Here is a 21396-nt window from a genome sequence, read left to right on the forward strand (position 1 = left end):
AATAGGTGGTAATGAGGTTGTGGACTGTCTGGCCAAAAAAGCCCTCAAACTAAATATAGACAACCTGAGTGTTCCTCTAAGTCGAGGTGAAATCAAAGCCATAATTAAAACCAAAGTTAATATAATGTGGCAAGAACATTGGAACACAAACACAAAGGGGAGGTTTCTACATAACATTCAGAGGCAGGTCCCCTCTAAAAGGCAGGGGTGTTTGAATAGGAAAGGAGAGTCAGTAGTGACTAGATTGAGACTTGGTCACACAAGTCTTAACCATAATCTTAACATAATAGGAAAACATAACACTGGTCAATGCACATCATGCAATCAAAATCAAAGAGAAACTGTAGAGCATGTTTTGTTAGAATGTCCATCATATCACACTGAAAGAAACATCATGTTAGAAAATATCAAACCACTTGGATATGCAAATCTTACACTGGTAAATTTACTTTCATTCTCAACTGTTAAACCATCAGCCTGGAATTTACTCATAACATTTTTAAAGTCAACCAAAGTGTATGAGAGGATTTAGCAGACAGTTTTCATTTCACTTTTCTTTTTTGTTTTGTTTTGTTTTTGTTTTTGTTTTTGTTTTTGCTCTCCCCTTTCTCTCCTTTCCTTTTAATACACAACATAAACGTCTAAAGCTACATTGAAGCTCCACACCTAATCAACAGTTGGTGGCGGTAATGCACCAAGTTGGATGCCAACCGCCAATAAAAACTAAAGAAGAAGAAGAAGAATTACACTCCAGTCCAGAAGGAGGCGATAGTGTGTATGCATTGCTGATGCGTCTCAACAGAAGAAATCAAAACAACCAACATGGCGTATTACAGGAAATTGTTTACTGCAAGCTTACGGTAAAATATGTCTGGATAAAACACTATCAAGGCTAGATTTTACATAAGTGGAATGATTAATAGACGAGGCCATGTTAATATGAATCTAGACTGACGTTTTACTATACTTTACTTACATTCTGTCTACTTCTCTTTGTCCTTCCTGGTTGCTATCAGTCGTGACGTGACGTTCTGGCACCTAGCTTTGAGACGTCTAATCTACTGGCTGTTAATGTATTCTTAAACGTGTTCTCCGTGTATAGATTTGCATCCACCTATGGTCGTGGCCTGGTGACAGCTTCCCTGGCCCGGGAAAGACTGGCAAAGCTCTCATCATCTTTGAAGAAAAACTGGATTTCTCTGAGTGTGGCAGGTGCCATTTGTGCAGTCCCGATTGCTCAGGTATGGCTGTCCTCGGTAGATTTATTGCTCAGGTATCTACCTAATAGAGCTCCCCAGTCCCGCCCCTCCTCCGAGAGAGGTGCTAGTCCGGAAGTAAAATTCTCATTCATTTCTCCCATTGACTTCTGGAAAAATTCGGATATAAAGAGTTTTAGACCATGCCTTAGGCTAACCAGCTACGATGTGACTCATAAGCATATAACTTATAATTTCGAGTGAAAAAATGAACAGAAAATGTAAAAAAAGCGAAAGGTACAAGACTGTGTACATATCTTAAATTCCGAGATAGAGAACTCAAATCCCAGGATGCTTTGCAAACGTACACACATTTCCAACATTTGCAGCCTAAAGATAGTTTAACATGGTTCCATATTAATCTGAGAAAAGAAGATGATTACTTCCTACCGTTTCCATTGAGTAAATTCAACCTTCAAGATGAGAAAACCGTTATTTTTCGGAAGACCACACATCGGTCCTGATCAGCCCTGCAGCCATTTTAAGTTTTGAAGTTCCAGCGAGACGAAGCTGGACGATATGCGCGGGAAAAGCTGAGTACAGTTTGTTTGGCATTGCCATGGCAACGGCGATCTCTACCAATCAAAGGCTCTGCTTTCACCAGTTTTACACGTTAGGGTGTCGGGTAGTGTAGTACTCTCTCGTTAAATCGTGAATAAAGCATTGTTTTCTCAAATCAAGGTTGATGCCCCCATTAACTTTTGACATCTATATGAGCAGGTATAATCGCTTAGTCACATCGTAGCTGGTTTTAAGTCTACCATGGACGGTTACGATGTTATGGCTTATTCTCCAATTGTCAATGGAGAAATTGTATTGGATTTTTACTTCCGGACTAGGCTGTGGGCGGGACTGGGGAGCTCTATTGCACCTAATGGGGAGGATCACGCGCATGTTAACATCTAGGGTAAAAATACAACTTTATCTTTAAAACACATCTGATATGATGACCAGTCAGGTAAAGTGTACAAAACGGGTCAAATTCTATGTTTATGGTGCCCTAGATTAGGTTACATTATTTTGAAGATAAGTGGAGAGCCAGGCATTGTGCTCTTGAAAAGCATTTTTATCTGAAAGTATTGTGAAATATTGCCAACTATGTTCCTTTACATAGTTTTGCCATGAAAAAGTTTTTTTTTAGGAAATGTCCTCATCTGTAACTGTTACCATGGAATGCAGTATTGTTATAGGAAACATGTATAAAGACATTTCTATAGTTTTCTTTTTATGTTTGAGAACTGCATGTTTGATGATGTTGACTTATGGTAAAAAAAAAGTGATGGTTTCTGTAACTCTGTTACCGAGCACTTTCTGGCTTTAGAATCATATGAAGATTTAATTTCACTAGACCCAGTTGCTGAGAGGCACCAAAAAATCTAGTGGGAGTGTAACTCCGTTACCGTGATCTCCCCCTGTAGGCCTACCGCTGTCACGTCATCTGGAGAAATATTCCTTGTCACCACCCTTTCCCGCTTAACCATTGACTTCCACTGAACAAAATGTCCATTGTGTGCTTAATTTAACACTGCTGATTTATGCCAGCAACCATTTCACTATTGGAATAAACTACGTAAAGCAGGAAAGGGCGTCACTATTGGCATAAACTACGTAAGCAGGAAAGGGCGTCACTATTGTAATAAACTACGTAAAGCAGGAAAGGGCGTCACTATTGTAATAAACTACGTAAAGCAGGAAAGGGCGTCACTATTGGCATAAACTACGTAAGCAGGAAAGGGCGTCACTATTGTAATAAACTACGTAAAGCAGGAAAGGGCGTCACTATTGTAATAAACTACGTAAAGCAGGAAAGGGTGGTGAACAAGGTGAATATTTCTCTGGATGATGAGACGCTGGTTTACCGTGTGATGTTCCCCTAATATCGTTGCTGTTGCTATAGTTACTGTGTTATGTTCCCCTAATGTAGCTGCTGTTGCTATAGTTACTGCATGATGTTCCCCTAATGTACTGTAGCTGATGTTGCTACGGTTACTGTGTGATGTTCCCCTAATGTAGCTGCTGTTACTATCGTTACTGTGTGATGTTCCTCTAATGTAGCTGATGTTGCTACGGTTACTGTGTGATGTTCCCCTAATGTAGCTGCTGTTGCTATCGTTACTGTGTGATGTTCCTCTAATGTAGCTGATGTTACTATAGTTACTGTGTGATGTTCCCCTAATGTAGCTGATGTTACTATAGTTACTGTGTGATGTTCCTCTAATGTAGCTGATGTTGCTATATACCGTGTGATGTTCCTCTAATGTAGCTGATGTTACTATAGTTACTGTGTGATGTTCCTCTAATGTAGCTGATGTTACTATAGTTACTGTGTGATGTTCCTCTAATGTAGCTGATGTTACTATAGTTACTGTGTGATGTTCCTCTAATGTAGCTGATGTTACTATAGTTACCGTGTGATGTTCCTCTAATGTAGCTGATGTTACTATAGTTACTGTGTGATGTTCCTCTAATGTAGCTGATGTTGCTATATACCGTGTGATGTTCCTCTAATGTAGCTGATGTTACTATAGTTACTGTGTGATGTTCCTCTAATGTAGCTGATGTTACTATAGTTACTGCGTGATGTTCCTCTAATGTAGCTGATGTTGCTATATACATGTACTGTGTGATGTTCCTCTAATGTAGCTGATGTTGCTATAGTTACTGTGTGATGTCCCCCTAATGTAGCTGCTGCTGCTATATACTGTGTGATGTCCCCCTAATGTAGCTGCTGTTGCTATAGTTACTGTGTGATGTCCCCCTAATGTAGCTGCTGCTGCTATATACTGTGTGATGTCCCCCTAATGTAGCTGCTGTTGCTATAGTTACTGTGTGATGTCCCCCTAATGTAGCTGCTGCTGCTATTTTATCTTGCAGGTGGAGGTATCGCACGAGGCCCTGATTAAAAGAGCATCGTCGCTGGTTACAGACAGTGCCAACACCTACCTTTCTCAGACAACATTAGCACTTGTAGATTCTCTCACACAATATGCCAAGGTAAGGAACCACATCACTGTTTAGTATTTAAAAACAACAACCTACACACCAATCCCTCTAAATATGTGGACAAAATACTGTACCCTTCCTCAGACTACTGTTTTCTGTCTGTAGTAATAAGCTCAGAATACTATGTGTGAGCTCAAATAAACGCTACCACATAACATTAAAATAACCATTTTGTATATAGAAATAGCCTGTGTGGTAAAGCTGAGACGTCTTATCTAGTCGTCCACATGAATGCCTGTGTGGTAAAGCTGAGACGTCTTATCTAGTCGTCCACATGAATGCCTGTGTGGTAAATCTGAGACCAAAGATCCTTAAGGCGGAGCAAGATACGACTTCGTCGTAGTTCATGTACAGTACCCTCCAGAATTATTGGCACCCTTGGTAAAAGTTGACTAAAAATAGGTCTAAAAAATAATCTTTAGGTGATTTATTGTACTCCCACAATGAAAACAATGAGGAAAAATACACCCTGCAAGGGAAGCAAATTTATTCTGAGAAAAAGGAAAATCTCATAAAGAAATAAATGTTTTTAATAAAAACACGTCACTCACAATTATTGGCACCCCTACTTGTAATACCTTCTTAAACCTCCCTTTGTCAATAAAACAGCATGTAATATTCTTCTCTGACACCCCATAAAGATTGAGAATACAAAGTAAGGGATTTAAGACCATTCATCTTTACAAAACCTCCCCAGATCGTCCAGATTGCTAGGTCCACACTTGTGCATTCTTCTCGTTGACTCATCCCACTGTTTTTCTATGGAGTTTAGATCAGGGGACTGCTGTGGCAATGTCTGAAGCTTGATTTTGTGTTCAGTAAACCATATTTGTTTTGATCTGTGCATTTGTTTTGGTTCATTGACCTGATGAATGATCCAATCATGACCAACTTTTAGGGCCTTGGCAGAGATGGTTTGATTTCCTTTGAAAATTTTCAGGTTTTTCTTGGTGTTCATGATGCCATGCACCTTAATTAGGTTCCCAAGGCCTTTGGGAATTAAAACAGCCCCACAATAGCACAGCACCTCCACCATAATTCTGATTAGGCATGGGGTTCTTTTTAGTATAGTCATTCTTCTATGTATGCCAAAGACACCTTAAGTGTTTTTAGCAAAAGAGCATAATTTTATTTTCATCTGACAATAGACCACACTCCCAGACATGTCATGGTACCATTCAGTAACTCCTGCCATTTACATTGTTCATTAAATGACTCTACTGGCTTTAACCTGACATGCTGTATAAATAATCTATTAGCAGTGAGGTCACTTTTGAAGATTTTTGGGGGGGACTTGGTGACCCCAAGATGATAGCTTTGTCTGTAACTCTCAACAGTGGTTCTTATGGATTTTTTTGCCTATCATACCATCCTCCATACTGTGCGTGGGAGCAAAATAGCCATGGGTCTTTGTCCAAGCATGTTTGCCACATTTCCAGATGATTAGAACCTTTTATTCATCATTTTAACTGGAAATATAGGCATTTTCAAAAAAATACCTAGTTTCCATAGACATTCTCTTACTTACAAATGTCAACACAATTTCTTTTTATTTCAATTTAGTGTATTCTCTTGTCTCCGATGTTGAAAAATGACTAGAGGATTTAGCCTCTGAGTGACTTCATTTTCATACCATAGTGAAAAAGAACGTCATGAACTACTTCTGAAAGTTCACAGACACTCTGATTTACTTTAAAACGTTGCATTTACATAGGAAAATGCTCCTGTTAAATGTTGTACGTACAGTTAAGCCCAAAATTATTAGCCCCCCTTATGAATTCAGACATAATCCTTTGTTTATACATGAAAATGACCATTTCCAAAAATGTGCCTAGTTTATATGATTACAGAAGCGCAAAGACAGTATGCCCACAAAGTTTGATGATCATTGTTTACTCATGCTCTGATTTGTGACAAGAAAAGCAAAAATTGACATGTTCAAAATTATTAGCCCCCAGACCATTAATAGTCAATAGTGTAGCCTTTCTTTGCTTCAACTGACAACAACTTCTTTGAATAGTCTTTTACTAGGTTGGCACATATCTCTTAAGCACTCTTTAGCTCCAGCTCCTTCAAACTGCATGGTTTTCTTGTATGGACTCTTGCTTTAAGCACGTGCCACAGATTCTCAATGGGGTTGAGGTCTGGTCTCTGTGTAGGCTATTCCAGCACCTTGATTAGGGTATCCTTTAGGGCGTTTTAGACCACTCTTCACTATGCTTTGGGTTATTATCATGCTGAAGGACCTGGTGGTGACCTAAGCCTAGACTAAGAGCAGGCGTCTTGATGTTATCCCTCAAAAGGTCAACATAATCTTTCTTTTTCATGATCCCATGCACCCAAACAAGGCTCCCTGTGCCTGAGACAGCAAAACAGCCCCATTACATGATGCTCCTGCCACCATGCTTCACTGTGGGAACTGTATTTTTATGGTTGTAGGCCTTCCCTTTTTTTGCCAAACATAGGCAACATCCATGTGCCCAAACAGCTCCAGTTTAATGTCATCAGACCAAAGGACAGTTTTCCAAAACTCATTTTTAGCTTTTAAATGTGCATGGGCAAAGTTCAGTCTGACTTTGAAGCGCCCCTTTTGGAGTAAGGGGTTTTTCTCAGCCGATGACCTTGGAGGCCTCCACAATAAAAATCCCTCACTACTGTCTTCCTCAAGACTTTAACCCCAGAGGTCTCAAGGTCAGCAACTATCATTTTGGTGGATGTGCAGGGTTGCTTGCTAACATCCCTGATGATTTTTCTCTCTAGATTGAGATATTTAGCATTTTCATCCACACTTAGGTTTGTTATGCACAAACTTGGAACTCTTTGTACTTTGTAATGATGCCTTGCACAGCTGTTCTACAGACTGTGAAGCATCTAGAAATTACAGTATAGCCTTTCTCCATATTATAGGCCTCAATGATGTTCTTTCTGAGGTCCAGACAGATTTCCTTTATCTTCAGTATGCCTGTAAAGGCAGTCCCCTCTCAGACAGGTGTTCAAGTGCCTGTAGGCCTGTTCCTTGAAGTCTTTAGGGAAACAATCAATGCTGGTTGGGTGTTCAGGTGTTGTCTGGACATTAACTAACTGCAAAGGTGTGGCTTGAAAGGTGACAGGTTGGTCGTGTGCGTTTAAAAGCAAAAAAATCACATGGGGGCTATTAATTTTGAACACTCCACTTTTCACACAATTTGAGATTAAGCATTCCTAATAATATATCAACACTCCAAAATGCACCAGATTCTACATAATACCACTGGCGAATGTTTGATTTTTAAAATTTGATCAGGGATGAAAAATTTAGGGAGAATTTTAGAGTAATGTTCCAAAATTTCAGGGGGGCTAATAATTTTGGGCTTAACTGTAATATGTTTCAGGGGTGCCAATAATTGTGAGCAAGCTGTTTTTGTTAAAAATATTTATTTCTTTATGAGATTTTCCTTTTTCTCAGAATAAATTTGCTTGCCTTGCAGGGTATATTTTTCCACATTGTTTTCATTGTGGGAGTACAATAAATCACCTAAAGATTATTTTTATACCTATTTTTAGTCAACTTTTACCAAGGGTGCCAATAATTCTGGAGGGTACTGTATATGGGCGCAAAACGGGGATCACTTCCTCTGCATAAAGGGGTGTGTCATGCCCATAGACTTCAATGGAACAGCTCTGCATTAAGGGGATTTTGCCCCCCCCCCCCCCCCTCCCTCTTGCGATTCGGGTTCCAGGAAGTGGCTTCTCATGAAGTATCTTGCTCCGCCCTTAATGATCTTTGCTGAGACTTCTTATCTTGTTGTCCACATGAATGCCTGTGGTGCTGTTTAGGCCATCCGCATGCTCGTGGCTCTCCACAGACGCTACAAGGCCTCGGCCTCCAGACTGCCCCCTGCTGACGAGGAGGCCGTGTGGCAGATCCTCCTGCAGCAGCGTGAGGAGGTAGGTCTTCCCTCAGCACAGCAGCTATCGTAGGGCACGCAGTCACAGCAATACACGATAATAATAATAATGAGAAAAGCACTCCGAGAGCACAGACCTCCGCAAACAAACGCCGGTCCGCGATGAAAACATATACCTCCTTGGCATAGGTAAATCATCAACATTTGAGTAGACGATCAATATCCTCCTCCCTTATCATCATCATCATCATCATTGTCATTATTCGTCATTATCCAAATGCTGATGTTTCCTGAATTGTTACAGAAACAAGGAGACGTAACTAGACACTCCCTCTACCTAAACTCAGAAATCTGAGATCTGAAAGAAAACTGGAGCAAAATGAAGAAATGAACTTAGTAACTTAATATTGAAGTTCAGCTATTCATGTTCTGTCACTGCAGGTGGGCATGCGCAGGGAGGATTGTAAACGCTTCGAGTCCAACTGGATGACAGCCATCAACCTGTCTGAGCTGGCAGCAGAGGCGGCGTACAACGCAGGTGGGTCATTTAGCAGCAGAGGCGGCATACAACACAGCCATAGCATCACATACTGTAGTGTAGCTTTAGCATCACATACTGTAGTGTGGGTTATTTAGCTGCTTTAGCATCACATACTGTAGTGTGGGTCATTTAGCCGCTTTAGCATCACATACTGTAGTGTGGGTCATGTAGCTGCTTTAGCATCACATACTGTAGTGTGGGTCATTTAGCTGCTTTAGCATCACATACTGTAGTGTGGGTCATTTAGCTGCTTTAGCATCACATACTGTAGTGTAGCTTTAGCATCACATACTGTAGTGTGGGTTATTTAGCTGCTTTAGCATCACATACTGTAGTGCAGCTTTAGCATCACATACTGTAGTGTGGGTCATTTAGCTGCTTTAGCATCACATACTGTAGTGTGGGTCATTTAGCTGCTTTAGCATCACATACTGTAGTGTGGGTCATTTAGCTGCTTTAGCATCACATACTGTAGTGTGGGTTATTTAGCTGCTTTAGCATCACATACTGTAGTGTGGGTCATTTAGCTGCTTTAGCATCACATACTGTAGTGTGGGTTATTTAGCTGCTTTAGCATCACGTACTGTAGTGTAGCTTTAGCATCACATACTGTAGTGTGGGTCATTTAGCTGCTTTAGCATCACATACTGTAGTGTGGGTCATTTAGCTGCTTTAGCATCACATACTGTAGTGTGGGTCATTTAGCTGCTTTAGCATCACATACTGTAGTGTGGGTCATTTAGCAGCAGAGGCGGCATACAACACAGCCATAGCATCACATACTGTAGTGTGGGTCATTTAGCTGCTTTAGCATCACATACTGTAGTGTGGGTCATTTAGCTGCTTTAGCATCACATACTGTAGTGTGGGTCATTTAGCTGCTTTAGAATCACATACTGTAGTGTGGGTCATTTAGCTGCTTTAGCATCACATACTATAGTGTGGGTCATTTAGCTGCTTTAGCATCACATACTGTAGTGTGGGTCATTTAGCTGCTTTAGCATCACATACTGTAGTGTGGGTTATTTAGCTGCTTTAGCATCACATACTGTAGTGTGGGTCATTTAGCCGCTTTAGCATCACGTACTGTAGTGCAGCTTTAGCATCACATACTGTAGTGTGGGTCATTTAGCTGCTTTAGCATCACATACTGTAGTGTGGGTTATTTAGCTGCTTTAGCATCACATACTGTAGTGTGGGTCATTTAGCTGCTTTAGCATCACATACTGTAGTGTGGGTTATTTAGCTGCTTTAGCATCACATACTGTAGTGTGGGTCATTTAGCTGCTTTAGCATCACATACTGTAAGTGTGATGTGATGTGATGTCATGTGGTCATGTGATCATGTGGTGTTCCGGCACAGGGGCGGACCAGGCGTCGGTGGCGGCATAATTAAAGTGTGATGTGATGTGATGTCATGTGATGTGATGTCATGTGGTCATGTGATCATGTGGTTCCGGCACAGGGGCGGACCAGGCGTCGGTTGCGGCGCGGTCCAGTCTGGACCTGGCCCAGTCCCAGGTGGAGCATGTGCGGCAGCTCTCCCTGCAGGCGGAGAACGACCTCAGCGAGGCCAGCGCGCTGGACAGTCCCAGGATCCTGCCCTCCGCAGACCCGTCCACTGCCGACGAAGACGAAGAGATTCCAGAGGCCTACCTCAGAGAGGACTGAGGGACACTTTAGTGCACTTTAATGGCTCTGGTGAGGGGGGGGGGGGCTGTCTTGTAACTCCAGAGACTACAATGGCAACAACAGAAACGCTAAATGAATCAAGGCTTTCTGTAAAGTTTTTAAATCAGGACCTGAATATAACATGACCACATGATGGGGAGACTTCAGTGCACCTGAATATAATATGATGGGGAGAATGCACCCCACATGACCAGTTCAGACGCTTCATTTAAATGCTCTGCTGAATGCCATACTGTAGCTGCACAGTAGATTTGACAATCTTGCATCCTGACGCAATTTTCAATCAGAACATTTTTGCTTGATGGTTTGTCTTTTTGTGTTGGTGAAGCATGCTGTCTTTGCAGACTTTGGATGTTGTATAACTGAATGTCACTGTTTTGTTTCGTCACCAAGAGGACTTTACTAGGGTAAAGGGATCACCGCTGTACATATGTTTTTTTGAACAGGGTTGAATTAATGAAGCACTGAACCAAGTAATCTTGGAAACTTGTATTCCTGCAAATCATGTGTGCCTTGCCTCACACAATTTGTACAATTGAAAATTGTCAATAAAAGTCATTGAAAAGTCACACAAGGTCTGGTTTAGAGATAGCAGAACCTTTATTTACCTTTAGTTGGTCCAAATACTGCAGTGCTTTTATGGTCATGCTTGGTTAGTTAGTTAGTTAGTGACGTAGGTACTTTATTATTCCCATAGGGAAGCTTTTCTCCAGTGAATACAACATTCATAACGTCAGTCCACAGTAGTAGAACAACAACAACAACAAGGAAGAGGAAAAGAGAGAAACTGTCCAGACCCACTGTTTGATTTGCATTGAGCTCAATGAGCATCAAACAGGCTAATAGGCCTACTGGAAAAAGCACCATGCCAATCTCTAGCTATGGTGAAGGGTATGTGATGATGTGGGGCTATTTTAATTCCAAAGGCCATGCCAATCTCTAGCTATGGTGAAGGGTATGTGATGATGTGGGGATATTTTGATCCCAAAGGCCATGCCAATCTCTAGCTATGGTGTAGGATATGTGATGATGTGGGTACACCATGCCAATCTCTAGCTATGGTGAAGGGTATGTGATGATGTGGGTACACCATGCCAATCTCTAGCTATGGTGTAGGATATGTGATGATGTGGGTACACTAGGCCAATCTCTAGCTATGGTGAAGGATATGTGATGATGTGGGTACACCATGCAAATCTCTAGCTATGGTGAAGGCTATGTGATGATGTGGGGCCATTTTAATTCCAATCTCTAGCTATGGGGAAGGGTATGTGATGATGTGGGGCTATTTTAATTCCAAAGGCCAATCTCTAGCTGTGGTGGAGGATATGTGATGATGTGGGGCTATTTTAATTCCAAAGGCCAAGGGAACTTCATAGCTGGCCTTTAAAAATAAAAACATTTTAAAATCCTCCTGCTCCTATAGGAATTTAACATAGGGGTCAAAGACTTCCTCCTGCTCCTATAGGAATTTAACATGGGGGTCAAATACTTCCTTCCCCCTAGCATTTGAGAAAGAACATTTATTTATTTACGATACATTCTTCAATCACAAAGAAAGTTGGTGTCCTTAGCAGTTTGATTTTTACTCTTTTTTTTAAATGAAGGCATTAAGATCAATTGTCAAATGATGATTTTATATTCCTCTTTTTAGGCAACTTTAGCATGGTATCAAATACATGTTCTCCCCACTGTATATAATCTTCTGTTGTATTTCCCTGTTCCCACTGCATGCCCTTATGAAGGTCTTGTAATCTCTGCATTAGGAGAGGAGGATGTCTGACTTTAACCCTCTTTTTCAAAAGTACTTTGCGTAACAAACTTTCAGAAATGGCCTAGATTGCACATACCCATACACAACAGTAGATGGCGTCTGTTAGGAAAATCTTCCCAATATTATGACACAAGAACCACAGACAAGTAGTATAATTTTCAGTATACTCTGGCGCCAAGAGGAGAGACATAGAGAGGAGGTGCTTTACCTCTCCGAAACAGTCTCTGAGCTCTTGGACGCAAAGAGGCTCTTTTATTAAAGAAAAGCAGAGAGCAAAACAAGTCAGCATGACCTTGGTCGAAACCTCCCTAAAATCCTCCTCTCGTTTCTTATCTGCAGGTGCATAGCGTTCCTCTGAGGCTCCCATGTGAAACTGTGAATAGCAACTTTGAATACACATATGAAAGTGTGGATTATAACTTTGACGCACACAAATGAAGTTCATAATGATAAATATATACATTTCTTTGTCATTTCCCTCCTGTTTATCATTAGTAAACTTCACAATCATTTGTTCCATTGCTACATACTGTAGATTCAACCATAAATCAAATCAAAGCGTGTAGTAATTATTACCAACTGGAATAGCAAGTTTCAAACCTTTTGATGGAAGCGAAAACCTTACCGGAAAACCTCAGTCATGATTGATCTTAATTTTGAGGAGAAAACCGTTGAAGGAAAAATTCTTCCATTACCCTGCTATAGCAGCGGCACTTGTGTACACAAGCAAAAGGAGAAAAACTCACCTTCTACTACACATATGTTTTTCCCAGCCCCTTATTATCACAACAATCAAGCAAGCAAATTCACATCAACATTTTGATGGGCTATATGCAATGAGGGCTAGTCCTCAAATAATCAAAGCTTAATTCTACAAAATGTAGGGCTACATTCTAAACTTCACTGATAACACCTGTAGAGAGGCAAACTCCCCACCGGCACAGAACCATCTCTGAAAAAAAAAACACAGTGGGAATCTTGTTCTAGGTTTAACAGTGGCATACAGTAAGGGGTCAATGTTACACTACACTTTATGTACTTCAAAGGGTGTGTCCCTGCACAAGGTTCACAGATCATGTTAATACCATTTTTATGTATTGTCATGTGGGATGAATTATAAGTAATCTTTGCCAGACTTCCTTTCACCTATACACAAGCTCTGTCCATGAGGAATTGTACGGCTGTTAAACGGGAATGATAAACAGATATTGGCATCAGAGAACACACATAGATATCAGACACATTATTCAAATCAGCCAGCATTTGAGCATAACGATACCATGACTTTAAGTGATACACATGTGTGATGTAGGTATGCACATCCTCTGACAAAATCAATCTCTTTTTTTTTTCGGCTTCCTTTGTCTTTCAAGAAAAAAGTCTTTGTTCAGTCCTTAACAAAAGTGTCAGCAAGGTGAGAATGATAGCCGCTCCCAGGACCATCCTCCACACTAAAAGTCTGTTACCTCAAGGCATCGTCACTAAGCTTAGGAGGATCCAAAATCTTCACCGACGTTGAGACGACTAGATTCTAAACCTCTAATCCCCTTTGCAGTCGGGCTTCCCCTCCTCAGCGGTTGACTGAACCTTACAGTGAGAGAGATGCGTCCAGCGGTCCGGCCCTCTTCCTTCACTGCAGTGGGTGTAGATAGGATGATTTGGTGGGGTCCTTCCCAACGCGGGTCAGACCAGCATTTTTTCTTTATGACTTTGATGAACACCCAATCTTCTGGTTTCACTCTGGGATCCTGTGGAAAAACAGAGAGAGAGGGAGCAGTATCCGTGTCCACATATTCCTTTGAACACAGTGTTTTAATTAGTTGTTCCACTACTCCTACATCAATACAGTACATATGATGCACTGATAACAAACATTTTGTGAGTAGTTTGTAAATCTATACACGTTATAGTGTTTGTCTACTAGTTCACACATCCCTCCTGTTGAGACATGGCTCTGCCCATGACTCAAAATTACTACCCATTTGTACATTGATTTCAGCAATGTAAGACACAGCAAAGGCATATTGGCTGTCTGTGTACTGTATATTGTCACTTTCTTTTTGGCAAAAAGCTCACATGCTCTGGTCAGCCCAGTCAATTCGGCTACCTGTGCAGAGCATGTGGCAGACAAAAGTTTAACTTCTAATTTAGCAGTTAGTCACCGCATAAGCTGCTTTGTTTACACCATATTTAATGTGTGGTTGTGATAACAATACTGTCATACGAGATAAGAATGTCATGTTAGTTTGTAACAGCAGTAGGGAGACGGCATGTGGGATTTTCACAGTGAATGGGTGAAAAAGCACAACTTCAACAGAATTTAAATATTTAATTTAAATGTTTAGTTTAATATGTAGGCTTTCTTTCTTCACTTTCTTAGTCATTTAAACACACATCAGCTCTAGTCTAGAAATTCTTCAAACATTTCTAGCTCTTCTCCTTCTCCACTTACTTAGTCACTTAGCCACTATCGTATCTTTGTTCTTTCTCATCTTTGGTGGCGCAGTCACGAGACCAATGTCCGCGACCCCCACACCTGAAACAGTTGTTGCTATCATCACCTTCATTTTCATAATCTCTCTGTTCTGACCCATTTCTGCCTTGTAATGCCATCACAAATGCTTCCCCTACTTTCTCTGAGTCTTTCTTTTGTCTTACTTTCTTTATTTTTCACTGTTTTCTCTGCATGTTTAGCATGTTCCATAAAATCTGGCAGTTCTGCTGTTTTGAAAGAAACAAAATATTTCTCTATCCAGCCTTTTATCTCTGGTCTAAAACTCTGGAGTAATGCTTGTTTTAATTGCTGTCCATAAATTATCTTATCTTCTGCACTCTCTGACTTCAGGCCGCTATAGGCTTTAAACACTTTTTCAAATCTGTCTCTAAACTCCCAGACATCTTCATCATCTTTCTGTGTGGTGGCGTGTATTTTGGTGTAATCGCAATGTTTTTTAAACACGTCTTTACATTTATTCTCTAGGCTTTGGACTTGTTGATTTAAATCCAGAGAACCAGGCGCATACGCTGCACCAGCCTGATGGGCTACAAAGCTATCTTTAACACGGCTCCAATCAGAGCCCATTTTAAAACGGAACATCCTTTCGACCTCGAAACCATTCAGGTGGTACACCGCTATTATGTTTTTCATTTCGTCGCAAAATTCTTCAATTTGGGCTTTATGAGATGGAATTCCCTCCACTGCTTTTTTTACGTCGTCCTGTGTCCATGTTCTATAGACATACATTAACCGTGGATTATTTTGACCCTCAGCCACGTCTGGCTTAAATGTTCGATTGGGCAGTTCTACCATTGGAAATGCCTCCACCGGAGGCGGCGGTGGGGGCCAATTTGGAGTTTTACCGTAATCATCATCATCGTCATACAGGTGCACTTCTGCATGGCACGATGATAACTTTGGTTTTAGTTTGCAAATTCGAATTTATTTTTCCATCGTAATAGCCAATTTTCAGTTCCTGGATGGACTCTAGCTATGAATTTGGCATCGCCTTTCAAAAGTTGTTCTTTATCTTGAGTATTCCCCATTTTGCACAAATAAGAGATTGTTCTGTGTCGTCCTCTTAGGGCAAACAACAAGCCTGGGAAGCGAGCTTCTAGACCTTAGTCCGGCTTCCCCTGGGTGTTTTATCTCTCACAGGCTCTGTTGTTCGTTTTAACTCACAGACAATCCCTTCACACACACTTCTCAGTCACACTCCTTCTTTCCCTCTCCTGTCGACTTAAGCGGGCTTGATTTTCACAATTTTATCAACATAAGCGAATTCTATAACTCCCTATTTGATAGCTTAGGTGGGACTTCAGGCCCCCCAGCTCAGGTGGGACTTCAGGCCCCCTGTCTCAGGTGGGACTTCAGGCCCCCTGTTTTAAAGATAAACTAAGCGGCATCCATAGCCCCTTTACATCTGATAAACTAAGCGGCATCCATAGCCCCTTCAAGCGGCATCCATAGCCCCTTTACATCAGATAAACTAAGCGGCATCCATAGCCCCTTTAAGCGGCATCCATAGCCCCTTTACATCAGGCGGGACTGAAACCCCCCTGGAAAGTTTATCTAATTTTACAGCTGTATTAAGAGAACGGCAACTTAATGCGACTTTTCTCTTGGGAACGGCAACTTAATGCGACTTTTCCCTAGGCCTATGAAATTATACTCACACTGTTATGGTTCTGCTCTGTAGTTCGGAAGTCGTCAATCCAGTCTAGGAGCTGGTCGCCGTCGGCTGGCCTGCACGGAATTCACCGTACGGGGCTTTTCCACGGTTGTAGTCCGCGGGCTGCTGCAGTCTTCAACTTCCGACGATCAGTTCCAGAAAGGATATATTGACATCCGGCTCGAAGGACCAAAGAATGTTAGGAAAATCTTCCCAATATTATGACACAAGAACCACAGACAAGTAGTATAATTTTCAGTATACTCTGGCGCCAAGAGGAGAGACATAGAGAGGAGGTGCTTTACCTCTCCGAAACAGTCTCTGAGCTCTTGGACGCAAAGAGGCTCTTTTATTAAAGAAAAGCAGAGAGCAAAACAAGTCAGCATGACCTTGGTCGAAACCTCCCTAAAATCCTCCTCTCGTTTCTTATCTGCAGGTGCATAGCGTTCCTCTGAGGCTCCCATGTGAAACTGTGAATAGCAACTTTGAATACACATATGAAAGTGTGGATTATAACTTTGACGCACACAAATGAAGTTCATAATGATAAATATATACATTTCTTTGTCAGCGTCTGAGGTCAAATGAGGATAATGTGTGGACATTCATTTCATAAAATAGTCAGCGTCCATGATGAGCAACCCCAGAATTTCACTTTTTAGAAGCTCAGTCATTCTAGAACTGTCTCCTGTTTAGCAACATGCTGTATAGGCCTATTCCTCGCTGTCTATAGAATTCCTCCCCATGACAAGAAGTTGTCATCCTGCAATATTGAGCTAGTACATAGACATGCCACATGCCCCACAGTGTGGCCTGCTCACATGTGAGAAAAGCACAAGCATGACGGACAGCTGAGAGGAGGCCCACACAAACAGGAGTTATATATATAAGTATACTCAGAGGAGTTATATATACAAGTATACTTACTGTACATAGAGCTGAGTGGAGGTCCTACACAAACAGGAGTTATATATATAAGTATACTCAGAGGAGTTATATATACAAGTATACTTACTGTACAGAGAGCTGAGAAGAGGCCCACACAAACAGGAGTTATATATATAAGTATACTCAGAGGAGTTATATATACAAGTATACTTACTGTACATAGAGCTGAGTTGAGGCCCCACACAAAGAGGAGTTATATATATATAAGTATACTTAGAGGAGTTTTATGTATATATATATATATATATATATATATATATAAGTATACTAAGAGGAGTTATATTATATATATAAGTATACTTTGAGGAGTTATATATATATATATATATATATATATACTGTATATATAAGTATACTTATATAGCGCTGAGTTGAGGACCTACACAAAGAGGAGCTGTATTATATATATATATAAGTATACTTAGAGGAGTTATATATATATATATATATATATATATATATATATATATATATATAATTATACTTATATAGCACTGAGTTGAGGACCTACACAAAGAGGAGTTATATTATATACAGTATATAAGTATACTTAGAGGAGTTATATATATAATTTATATATATAAGTATACTTATATAGCGCTGAGTTGAGGCCCTACACAAAGAGGAGTTTGTCGCTGAGGAGGGTCAGGATTGTTTCACTTTTTGCATCAATGTGCTGTTTAGACTATAAGCTGACGTGTCTTGTGGTATCACAATAGATAACTTGAAATAGTTTACGTTAAAGTCATTTTAGACATATCAAAATGCAATTGGATTTGTTAAAGCATTGGAGCTCTATTTCAAATAAATTAGTTTTAGAAAATCTCACTTTGATTCTACGAAAGAAAGCAATAGCACATTGTTCCTGTGATATGCACTTTTGGATGACAGCATGCAGCCCTCCGACAAGAACTAAAGGTTCTCTGCCAACCCTCCCACAGGAACTAAAGGTTCTCTGCCAAGATGTACGCTCATGGAAACATGGCTATGGCTATGGCTATGGCTATGGCTATGGCTATGGCTATGGTTATTTAGCAGACGCCTTTGTCCAAAGCGACATACAAATAAATAACAATACAAATTAAATTAACAGTGAACAATTACAAACTAGGGAGAGAAACATGATGACATCCATGTCAGTGGGAGAGGTCTGGACACCACTAGATACAGTCTGCAGTGCAAGTATCTCTTTCAGTCCTGTCTGAGCACTGTGTTGTGCAGCAGAGGGCTGTTACTATATTGTGCTCATGCTGCTGTCCGAAGTGACTTGCATTGTAAATAGTATGGCATGCACTTCATCATGATAGAATGTGTGTTCTCCTGGGAATACAGATCGACCTTGACTAAATGTGTGCATGGTGTTATTCGACCTTGGCTGAATGTGTGGTATTAATTCGACCTTGGCTACACTGTAATGTGTGATGTTAATTATTTGCCACGCGTTCAGTTGTTTATTTGTGAGACACATTAGAGTATGAGGAAGTAAAGAGTGGCAGTCATCGAGTGAGGCATCAGAATGCCCTTCAGGGAGGAACAGACATAGTGGAGGGTTGTCTTAAAACTTTTCTTAAATTAAGTCAAATGATTTCACAAGAAAACACTATGTCACTGTTGCGGTTATGTTACTTAGCAGACGCCTTTGTCCAAAGCGAAGGTATAAGTCTCTTTGTACTGACAACAATACCAACTAGTTTTTTTTTTATCTTGATATAAGATTGAAACGTTTGGTTAGATTTTTATTAGACAAGCGGTTTTTGCAGTGAACAGCTATACTGTAGGTGCTGCGGTGTCTGCACTGCCCACCAAGGCCCTTAGCATACTCCAGTGTGTGCAAGGCCCTTAGCATACTCCAGTATGTGCAAGGCCCTTAGCATACTCCAGTATGTGCAAGGCCCTTAGCATACTCCAGTATGTGCAAGGCCCTTAGCATACTCCAGTATGTGCAAGGCCCTTAGCAGACTCCAGTATGTGCAGAACTCTGCTGCAGGGTTCTAACCCACACAAAGCCCTGGCAGCATATCACCCCCATCCTCCAACAGCTCCATTGGTTGCCAGGCAAGTCAAGCATCACCTACAAATCTCTCCACGGACTCTCATCACAATACCTCACTGATCTCCTCCACCCCTACACTCAGTGATGTTCCCTGTGGTCTACAGATCTCCTCCACCCCTACACTCAGTGATGTTCCCTGTGGTCTACAGATCTCCTCCACCCCTACACTCAGTGATGTTCCCTGTGGTCTACAGATCTCCTCCACCCCTACACTCAGTGATGTTCCCTGTGGTCTACAGATCTCCTCCAGCCCTACACTCAGTGATGTTCCCTGTGGTCTACAGATCTCCTCCACGCCTACACTCAGTGATGTTCCCTGTGGTCCTCTGACAAGGAACTGCTGGCCACCCCCCGTGATTACGACATGATTTTCAATTATGAAAATAGCATAATCGAATTGTAATGATTATTTTGCTACATTCAGTTTCATAACAATGCTCTCCTTTTGTCTTGAGTTGTTGTGTGCGTTAACTTTTTGCATGATTTTTTCCTGATGTATTATATTTAACAATCAATTTAAAAATGTTAAAAATGTACATTTTGAATAGGGATGATAGTTCCAATGACGTAATGACGTTTAATAATCGTGATCTCAATATTGAACAAAATAATCGTGATAATGATTTTTACCATAATCGAGCAGCCCTAATAATGATGATGAACAAGAGAAATAATGATGATGTCGATATTACACGACCCAATTAGGCACTTAAAGTGTGAGTGTGTGTGTTGGGGGGGGGGGGGGTCTAGCATGGGGGATGGGTAGTAGCAGCAGTGCAGTATTGTTATACTGCCGTGTGTGTGTGGGGGGGGGGGGGGGGGGGGGGGGGTAATGCACAGATTGGGCAGAATGGGCTCCTGAGAGGAGTTTGGCGGGCAGGATTACCAGGGGACGTCTGCAGGGATTAAGTCTGATACCAGCTCCAAATTAGCACCCACTTAGAGCCGTCTTCTATTGACAGGACAAGTTGGGGGGTGTAAAGACTACAACCAGTCTAGTCACTGGGCAAAGGCACACGCTACAACAGCATGACTACACAGTGGAGAGCCAATAAGGCCAGGGACCACCTCAGACACACGCGCTACAGCACGACTACACAGTGAGCCAGTAAGGCCAGGGACCACCTCAGACACACGCGCTACAACAGCACGACTGATTGCTTCCCTTCCCCCATTGTACGCCTCTGTCTCACACAACATGATTTGCAACAGGACAAAATACCCCAAACAAGAGATTAGTAGAGCTCTTAGGTTAGAACTCATTTATTTAGCTCTTGTTCATTGTCAGTCGAGTAGAAAAGATGCAGTTAGAATTCATGAGTGGAGGGGGGGGGGGGGGGGGCAATCCTCATTGAATGCTTACAACAGTGAATCAGTGATGTAATTCAACATGGTGGCCCACTACAATATGTAATTTTGTACACAATGGGAAGACCATGTGCCTCCTCATTTATCTATCTGATGCACAAGTAGGCTTAGGCTACTGCGTGTTTTGCATTTGTACCCATATTTGAAAGCTCCAGTATGGAAATGTATTGTGCCAACAGCCATGAAACAAAACGTCTCCTCTGAATAGGTTTTAGACACAGCAAAAACTTAACAGAGTTAAAACGAATAGCCAATTGTTCTGTTATTAACATCTCTCTGTTCTGCTCGCAGCCTGCTGCTCTTCGGTTTTGTGCGGCGAAGCACAAATGACTCTTGTGCACTGATAAGTGGTTGGCAACAGTGTTTCAAATTGCAAGGCTACAGTAGATAGTCGCTTCGTTGTTTGTCAGGTGTGCCTGCGCACCCCTATGGACGGGCCTGCAGTGGTACATTCCGAACGCGGACTGGTCTCTATGGAGTTGTTGCTGAGGAGGATTTTGAGTTACAGGAGCGAACTGGCGAGCTGGCTGGGCGACATGGAGACAAGAATGTCGGCGCGTTACTTTAGGAATAACCCTTACTCGGGCTGGAATACAACACTTCTTCTTCTTCTTCTTACTGCGTCAGGTAAGCTAAAGTCTACGCGAATGCTAAACCAACGTTAGCCACCTTTTTCTAGGGAAGTTTTAGAAAATCAAACGAGTT

The 21396-nt window shown here is 41.4% G+C and overlaps 2 protein-coding genes across 2 annotated transcripts in view; both read left to right on the forward strand.

The window, feature by feature from the left end:
• The first annotated feature begins 761 nt into the window (after positions 1-761).
• diablob (diablo, IAP-binding mitochondrial protein b) lies at positions 762-10971 on the forward strand. The gene is made up of 6 exons (XM_062535892.1): positions 762-860; positions 1103-1241; positions 4131-4250; positions 8076-8186; positions 8588-8684; positions 10153-10971. Exons 1-6 carry the CDS (start codon positions 823-825, stop codon positions 10356-10358), a joined length of 711 nt encoding a protein of 236 aa, XP_062391876.1. The 5' UTR covers positions 762-822; the 3' UTR covers positions 10359-10971.
• Positions 10972-21078: 10107 nt separating this feature from the next.
• nectin3b (nectin cell adhesion molecule 3b) overlaps positions 21079-21396 on the forward strand; it is a 44546-nt gene continuing 44228 nt past the window's right edge. Inside the window, exon 1 of the mRNA XM_062535893.1 lies at positions 21079-21318. Coding sequence (XP_062391877.1) covers positions 21120-21318 — 199 coding nt within the window. The 5' untranslated portion in view covers positions 21079-21119. The remainder of the gene's footprint in view (positions 21319-21396) is intronic.

This window comes from Sardina pilchardus, chromosome 5 (assembly GCF_963854185.1).
Source record: "Sardina pilchardus chromosome 5, fSarPil1.1, whole genome shotgun sequence".
Classification (NCBI taxonomy): Eukaryota; Metazoa; Chordata; class Actinopteri; order Clupeiformes; family Clupeidae; genus Sardina; species Sardina pilchardus.